The sequence below is a fragment of the Phalangium opilio genome, unplaced genomic scaffold, assembly GCF_054372755.1.
Source record: "Phalangium opilio isolate 3A_F unplaced genomic scaffold, DU_Popi_V2 ptg000060l_1, whole genome shotgun sequence".
NCBI classification, from domain to species: domain Eukaryota; kingdom Metazoa; phylum Arthropoda; class Arachnida; order Opiliones; family Phalangiidae; genus Phalangium; species Phalangium opilio.
The window spans coordinates 5,220,936-5,229,117 of record NW_028324177.1 but is presented as its reverse complement, the minus strand read 5'-3'; the positions used below and the strand labels follow the sequence as shown (position 1 = coordinate 5,229,117).

At 40.1% G+C, this 8,182-nt stretch overlaps 3 protein-coding genes across 3 annotated transcripts; 1 reads left to right on the top strand and 2 right to left on the bottom strand.

Moving 5' to 3' along the window:
* Nucleotides 1–1,605: 1,605 nt before the first annotated feature.
* LOC149666731 (uncharacterized protein F54H12.2-like) lies at nt 1,606–2,910 on the top strand. Its single transcript, XM_089841636.1, has one exon. It carries the CDS (start codon nt 1,606–1,608, stop codon nt 2,908–2,910), a length of 1,305 nt encoding a protein of 434 aa, XP_089697762.1.
* Nucleotides 2,911–3,559: 649 nt separating this feature from the next.
* LOC149666730 (uncharacterized) lies at nt 3,560–5,263 on the bottom strand. The gene is made up of 4 exons (XM_089841543.1): nt 5,020–5,263; nt 4,442–4,950; nt 4,091–4,379; nt 3,560–4,027 (listed from the first exon to the last, which is right to left on the bottom strand). Exons 1-2 carry the CDS (start codon nt 5,261–5,263, stop codon nt 4,472–4,474), a joined length of 723 nt encoding a protein of 240 aa, XP_089697669.1. The 3' UTR covers nt 3,560–4,027; nt 4,091–4,379; nt 4,442–4,471.
* A 111-nt stretch (nt 5,264–5,374) lies between these two features.
* Nucleotides 5,375–7,923, bottom strand: LOC149666729 (uncharacterized). Its single transcript, XM_089841542.1, has 3 exons — nt 6,344–7,923; nt 5,903–6,272; nt 5,375–5,838 (listed from the first exon to the last, which is right to left on the bottom strand). Exons 1-3 carry the CDS (start codon nt 7,634–7,636, stop codon nt 5,375–5,377), a joined length of 2,127 nt encoding a protein of 708 aa, XP_089697668.1. The 5' UTR covers nt 7,637–7,923.
* Nucleotides 7,924–8,182: the final 259 nt, after the last annotated feature.

Sequence of the window (8,182 nt, the reverse complement as noted above, 5' to 3'; positions counted from 1 at the left end):
GATACATTTTCTTAATTCCGAAGTAGAGAAAGCTATATCTTTATCGAAAAGTAGTACTGATAAAAAGGTTCTGATATTTGACTATTTTCCGTACAAACGTCGGGTCTCAGTCACTTTGAAGAAAGACTACACAGTTATCTTATCGGGGTTCTTGGCAATTACACTCGGTTTTGCGAGAGAAATGGTTGAAGATTTTCGTATCACCGATTATTATCTAGGAGATTTTACGGTCGATTTGAATTAGGGTTCTAAATCGGTAAATTACCATCGTAATTTACACGGTAATTTACCAGGGTAACTGTAATTTACGATTTTCCCGGGTAAATTACGAAAACGGTAATTACCCTGGTAATTACCGTGGTAATTTACCGTCGTAAATTACCACGATGGTAATTTACCACCGAATTCTCATGTCTTTCTCTTGGAAAATGGTCTAAAAGCTCCATATTTTGCTCTAGCCGCGCATGCACACTTATTTATTTTCATGAGACATGAGTAAGTCATAGAAATCGAACAGTAAGCGTGGAACAAATATGATTAAGGAAATGAAATTTTATTTTCTGGTCTATTCTTGTTATCGAGTTATGTACGACACTATGCTTTGAAAGGTTCAAGTGGTATTTTTCAATATTTAGCTTAGAAACGATCAATATAATTTATTTTTGAATTTTCGTAAATTACCATGAACGGTAATTTACGCGGTAAATTACCGCGTAATTTACCATTTTCCAAAATTACCGTAATTTTCGAACCCTAATTTGAATGTCGGTATGCATTCATTGTTCATTTACTCCGACATTGTGGAAAATCGAATTGTAGGTGACGTTAGTTCCCCTCTACTTCGAATTGTGAGTGTACAAGGGAAAGACGGTGATACTGTAGATAAAGACTTCATACGTCCTCATTATATCCCCGTCGCTAGTAATTCTTTTCACACAATAGATATAAGTATTACTAGCGAATTGGGAATTCCTGTTCAATTCGAACGAGGTAAAGTTCACGTCACGCTACATTTCAGACCGAGGAGAATATGGACGTCGTTATAAGTATACGGTAAGAGCTACTACCATCTTCATTTGATAAGAAGATATTGAGAGAGTCGAGTCATGGCGATGGATTACGAGAGATATTACTAAAATCAAGCGCATTTTGGTTCGAAATATAATCCGGAGTATGAAAATTATTATACTTTTCAAGCCGGAAACGGAAGTATTCCGGCGCAACGCGGATACGGGTTAGCTAACATAGTAGCCTCGGCATTTAGACGCGTTTTTCCACTGTTTAAAAAGGGAGCGATTTTTCTTGGAAAAAAAGTTTTAAATACCGGCGCGAAAGTAGCTACAGATGTCGCTAGCGGTGTTCCGTTGAAAAGCGCGTTGAAAACGCGAGGTACCGAAGCCGGAAAGGAAACGCTTTCACAATTTAGCGATGAAATTAAAAATAAATTAGGCGCGTCAGATATCGGAAGGGCGATGACGGGAAGCGGTTTTAAAAAGAAAAGAAAGAAGTCGAAACTGATTAGTTCGGTCGTGAAGGCCAAGAAGAGAAGGTCAAGTCCTATATATTCCGACATTTTTACGAATAGATCAACGTTAAATACGCGGAATGGCGTTGATTCATCCTAAATCGGGTGTCCTGATGATTTCCGAGTTGGATTTATTCGAGGTACCGCTTACTCAGTCTGGCATAATCGGAGGCGAGTGGATTGAGTTTGATCCGGTGTCCAACGTAGACGAAAATGCTACCATAACGTTCGTTATTCCCGGAAATTCCGAAGGTTACATCGATATTTCCAAAACCCTTTTACACGTTCAAGCCAAAATTATCAGAGCCGATGGTGAAGCCATTGATTACACGAAGGAAGTTGTGGGACCGGAAAATTTATTTTTGCACTCGCTCTTTAGCGAAGTGCACGTCTTTATGAACGAGAAATCCGTCACGGCTTCCGCTCAAAATTACGCTCACAAAAGCATGATCCAAACATTGCTAACTTTTGGTGGTCCGGCGAAAACCAGTTTCTTAACGAGTTCTCTCTTCTACAAGGACACGGCGGGTAAATTCGACGACCCCCTCAATAACGATGGATTTAAGTCGAGAAAAGCGATAGCCGCCAATGGCGTAATAGATATGATGGGTGTTGTTCATACGGACATTTGTCAGCAATCGCGGTACCTCCCGAATATGCTGAACCTAAAGTTCAAATTCACCAAAAACCCAAACGAATTTTGTCTTCATACAAATACCGATGTGAAATACAAAGTCAAATTCGAAATGGCGTGTTTGTATATCCGGAAAGTTCATCTAATTAATGAAATATTAATTGCTCATTCCAAGGCCGTAGAGCGCGGGACAATGAAATATCCGATTATCCGATCTGAATGCAATTCGTTTTCCATCGCTCAAGGATCCAAAATAACAATTCGAGACAACTTATTTAACGGTCAAAAACCGAAAAAAGTTGTGATTGGCCTGCTCGATCAGAACGCGTATTTAGGGGATTATAAAAAATCTCCCTTCAATTTTCAAAATTTGGGGGTTAATCATATAGCTTTGCACGTTGACGGGGTTTCGGTGCCTCACAAACCGTTATCTCCTAGTTTCAAAGACAATCTGTACTTTAGATCGTACATTAATCAGTTTCTGCAAACTGGACAATTTAATATCGACGAGGGCAATTTTATTTCAAGAGAAGAGTTTCCCAATGGGAATTGTTTATTTGTTTTCGACTTGACTCCGGACCTCTCTCATTCCATCGAACATTTTCAATTGATAAAGAACGGGAGCGTACGTTTAGAGATAAAATTCGAAAACGCTCTTACCCAGACTGTTTGCGTTATCTACTATAGCGAGTTTCAAAATTTGATTGAAATAGATAAAAATCGCGCGGTTTTCTTTGATTATTCGAACTAAGATTATGGATACGCTACAATTAACTGAAATATTGAAGAAAGATTCCGCGACCAAAAATTTCTTTCAAGGTGTCTTTGCGGCTAATAAATTACCTCGTCACGTCACTTCTTTTCCATCGGTTTACGTGGTCAATACGGGGTTAGCAAATACTCCGGGTGAACATTGGACTGTTATTTATTTCTCGAGAAAGAAGAATTGCGAATTTTTTGATAGTTTCGGTTACCCACCGGATTTCTTTCAGTTTAACTATTTTGTCGAGAAAAATAGTTCAACCGTGACTTTCAACTCGAAGCAACTGCAAAACAACACCAGCAAAACGTGCGGGGGTTATTGCGTATATTTTACTTTAAATAGATGTCGAGGAATAAATTTGTACGATATCGTTAGTAAATTTTCCAATAATACAAATATTAATGACCTTATGATTTCCGAATTTATGGAGAAAAAGTTTTCAATAAAATTTTTACCTTAAAACATTTTATTGGTTTTCTTTTTAAATCAATTAATGAAACATTTTTCCAAATTCAATAGAATTACAACAAATATTAGATGCATTTTGATTTAAATACTCAGAAGTAGTTACAATTAAGTATTTACAAAAAATATTTACATTTACAATTAACTATTTACAAGCAATAAATAAATCCTGCTCCCTTATATCAACGTGACCGTACGCGAGAGTCGAAATACCGTCGGGGAGAATGAAACGCTTGTCATCAGATGGATTCAAACACTGTTTTACTTGGCGCACCGAAAAAACTTCGTGTTTGTGACTGGTAATGCGCTTCATTTCCGCCGACGTCCGAGCACGGTTTACGAGGCAAGCCTTGTAATCTTCGTGCTTCACGCTCTTTTTAAACGTTCTTTTGTCAACGCCCTTAGCGGTTTTTTCTCAGCTCCGGTGGCACTGATCATTGAGTACATTTTGCTCCTGTAACCGCAAAACTCGGCTATTATCGCGCCATTCATTTCGTCTTTAAAATAGCCGAGTTTCTTTTTGTTGTTGACGCTGTAAAGGGCGTGACTAGGAGGTAATCGCTAAAATCATAGTGATTATCAGCGTGAAGCGCAAAATCCGCGTACAGGTCCGGGGTCTCAACGAGATATGTCAGGCTATCTGTAATGAGATAAATTAGTATTAAACTTTGTCGAATCTATTAATAGGAAAAAACACTTCTACCTGTATCCGTGAAAAGTAATTTTCCCTTATCCTTGTATTGCGCTTTGATGATGTCGTAATGAAATTTATACATCAAAAGCTTGGATAAATCTAGGACACAGAAGCCTGTATATATGGGACGATTCAGGATGAGATTCTTTTTGGTCATGTGAATCCCCACGAGATCGTTGTGGAAAATGGAAAATTTTTGGAAGGCGGGACTTGAACTTTTCTTAGTGGCGCGCTTTTCGGTTTGGACGAGATGGAAATCTATACGATTGCGTAAGTTTTCCGTCGTTTTACCAAAAACCTGCAACGAAATATTAGAGTTAGAACAACTCGCTTACTAATTATAAAAATTGAGGTTCTCACCGAATTGATTAAGAGTTTGAAGAATGATTTTTAAAACTCGTTAGCGGCCATTTGACGTTTTTGCGTGTTGAACATAATGTACGGTTTTAACCACGGCTCTTGATGAAAGGATAAAATCCTGTGTACATTACCGATTTTCAGTCCCTTTTGTACGTAATATTTCAAGTTTCGGTAATGTACGACGTACTTGATTTTGGAATTAAAGTCGGTGACGAGTTTGGGTAAACTGTCTTTTTCTTTAATCCCAAAATCAGACAGAAGTTCTTTAGTGTACGTCGAGAGCTCGAAGGATTTTATGGCCCTCCGTTCCGGAGCCATGGGGTAACAATTATGTTCAACGTGGAGATTTTCGGGATAGTCCAAGTCCACTTCCAAAATATATCCTATCTCGTGGTCGTCAGGGTGATTTAAAATAGTCGCCTCCGTGAATTCGAGAGAAGGCACCTCCCATCGAAACTTTCGGGTCGGTAGGGCGTCGCACATAACCGTACCGTACAAGTTATTGCAATCTAAAAACGGAAGAAAGTATATAGCATGAAAACACTAACGAAACTACATTTTCTACAAATTTGACTTACCAAGGTACGTTATGTACGTGCTCGGTTTTGTCTGGTCATAGGACTCGGACATGTATTTGTTGTTAGCTGTCGCGAGCCTATGACTTATGACGGATACGCCCCCACGAATCCCTTTCTCGATGAACAGGTGCATATCATTGTCCACGAACAGGTCCAATTTCGCATTTGTCATTTTTAAAGCGCATTCCCAGGAAAATCCAGGCAAAGTGTAGGCGTGCGCGCTGTCTAGCTCGTAATACGCCATACAAATTGACCTGAATTCTTGAAACACGTCGGCCAGTAATAAGGTATCCGACGTGGCGTACAAGTCGTGATAATCTCCGAGAGTACGAATGTTAAATTTCCTCCAAACGTTCTAAGCGTGTTCGTAGTCCAGCTCCATTACGGACTCGTCGGTCAAGGAATTGTAAAATCCTTCTTTCGAAGGCAATTCCGTCTCGTCGAAGCGTTTGGGGTCGTCCATATAATCGTAGGGGTAGACTTGTTTCCTGAGTAACAAGTCTACCTCTTCGGGCTGGTACACGGAGTTTAAACATTTGAATTTATCTCGCCCGCTCTTGACGAGATTACCGACGAGTGTTTCCAAGGAGGTTGGTAAGAAACGGAAACTGTCCACGAAGCGCAAAGAACCCAGGCCGAAGGAAATGTACGTTTCGGAGTTCGAGGGAATGCACTTAATTTCCGGTCCTTTAATTAACCCTATTCTTTGCATAATAAGGTGCGCGTCGTAACGCGACAGGTTATGTATTACGACCGGAATATGTTGCGGCATTCGGCGCTTCAAATTGCATGAATTATGCGCCGCGCCCAGAAATTGACCTACAAAATATGCTAAGTAAATAACTGGGGTATTAAGCTTTAAACATTTACCAAAATATATTACCTGTTACGTGATCATGATCTCGTACTCTCTCATCGTCGAATGTAAACGGTTCGCCGCAAAGGTAACACGTTCTTGTCGTTAAGAAACCAAGATTCTCCGAGAATATTAATTGGAGAGGTTTCTCAACGCTCAATTTTTCTTTAATCACCGATTCCTCCGCCATCAACCGGTCTAAAAATTTATCGGTAGCGTCCATTCCCCGAAAAGTCACGGGTTTGGACGGCGTACCGTCGGGACCAACCACAACGTAGCTAAATCCGCAAGACACGTGTAAAGCTAACGTTGTGGTAGAAGACAGCGAAGAATCGGGAAAGGCGGTGATAACTTTGGGCAAAACCGCTTCAAAATCCGCGTAAATAATCCACGGAACCTAAAACAGAATTATATTGATTAATTTTAGATTATGTAGATTATAAATCCCGGAAAAAAGAAAAGCCTCACCTTTTGCTGCCAATTATATTTTAAAATTGGTTTATCGACGGGCATCGATACTTTTTGAGGTCCGTGGATGTTACATTCGACGACGTGTTTCTCGTGGTTTCTTTGCGCATTGCACCCCGCAAACCGATGAAGGCAATAGCGACAATAGTACGAAGTGCAATGACTTTTGGAGAAACCAGTTAGGAGGCGACTTAAACTTTTGATTAAACAAAAATGTTTTTTGGATCCTTCCGTGAGCAGGAGTAAATCCACTTGGCGAGATTCCTCCACTCTGTGGGCGCTGATGTACAATGGGAAAATTTCGTTCGCGGGAACTAAGTCTTCCTCGAAGCCGAATATATTCACCGAGACATTATTGGCTTCTTCGAATTTTTTTACTTTGCGCGCGTTCAATTCGAAGGGAAACGTTATTCCGCAAAGATCTAATTCATTTTCGAAAGGCGCGTAATGCCTCGGTAAATTCGGATTATTTTCCCTCGGCACCGGATGTAAAGCGGCCAACACGCACCACAGAAAGCACTTGTCATCGCTCGTCTTTATGTTCACAAGTGCTTTTTTTCTCACCAAGCACACCGGAAGCTCTATGAAGGTTCCCCCGACCAAAGGCGCGTACGCGATAATATTGATTTGAATAAATAAAATCCTATCTAAAATCCACCCGCTCCCCATATCTTCGAACTCGGTCATCGCTTGATCGATTTTCCGAATGCTCGAAGATATTTGCCCCGAAATAGTTTCGGGGCTCATGGTGGTATTTGTAACTGACCGGAAGTAAGGGAAGATTTCCGCTTCCGCGTCATTTTCACCAAGGGGGCGGGTGAAGCGCGCGCGAATGGTCAGGTACCATTTTAAACCTTTTTTTAATCTTAGTTTTTTCGCGATAATTTGTTCGACGGATGTTTTATAAAAATTTAAAAGTTTCACCGGGTCCGTTTCCACGTCAACGAGAGTCAACCGGTTAGCGGAAACAACGTCTCCCAACGCCGCCTCTTCCTCCCATTGATGACTTTGGTGATCGGGTGAAGCGACACGTTTTGGGGAAGATGATTCGCTGTCCGAGGAGGATAGACGTCGCTTCCTCGGTACACCTTGCGACGTTGAAGGCGCGGACAAAGCGTCCTCCGAATCACCGGGATGGTCATTTAGGACGTGTCGATTTAAATTAGTTTTCCGCGTATATGATTTCGCGCACACCCAGCAAACGAACGTATGTTTTTCGTGTACCGATTTTTTATGAAGTTGTAAACACCTCAAAGTAGTAAATGATAGAGAGCAGATATCACAGGTATACATTTTAATTTAAACACACTAAACAATAAACGCGAGTAAAAAGAGAACGTCTAGCACTTACAAGATGATGAACAAATATGGAATTTAAAATACAGAACGTGATTTTTTATACTCGAGAAATTCTAGAACATTCCATCGAAAAGGCCTTATCTATTCTTGACTGAAACAAGATGTACCGTGCATAGAAACAGTCTTATCCACTCTCAGATCAATTCCGGGAAAACAAAAGGACCAATACGACATACAATTTGTCAGATGGTATAAGTGAAACGAAATCATAAACCAATCTTCCAAACGAAATATTTCACAAGACCGATTTCTGGGAAATTTCGATGAGTCACCCTCTTGATTCTTCATGAAACGAAACACTCGAAAATAAATATACGAGAAAACCAAATTTCTCAATCAATATATTACGCGTCTAATTATTCGAGAATACGTTGGATTAATTAACTCCATTCAAGTTCTTTCAATCTCGAAACTTCGATTTTATTCCGTAAGTATACTAGCACCAAATAGGTTCATTGTTTCAGTCAAATTGAGTATAAA

Excerpts from the sequence above, each read along its gene's own strand:
- LOC149666731 (XM_089841636.1), top strand. The coding sequence starts at position 1,606 with ATGGCGTTGATTCATCCTAAATCGGGTGTCCTGATGATTTCCGAGTTG.
- LOC149666730 (XM_089841543.1), bottom strand. The coding sequence starts at position 5,263 with ATGGCGTATTACGAGCTAGACAGCGCGCACGCCTACACTTTGCCTGGA. Across the intron at positions 4,951-5,019 it reads CACGTACATAACGTACCTTG|ATTGCAATAACTTGTACGGT; the intron begins GTAAGTCAAATT and ends TTCCGTTTTTAG.
- LOC149666729 (XM_089841542.1), bottom strand. The coding sequence starts at position 7,636 with ATGTATACCTGTGATATCTGCTCTCTATCATTTACTACTTTGAGGTGT. Across the intron at positions 6,273-6,343 it reads AATATAATTGGCAGCAAAAG|GTTCCGTGGATTATTTACGC; the intron begins GTGAGGCTTTTC and ends ATTCTGTTTTAG. Across the intron at positions 5,839-5,902 it reads AGATCATGATCACGTAACAG|GTCAATTTCTGGGCGCGGCG; the intron begins GTAATATATTTT and ends CATATTTTGTAG.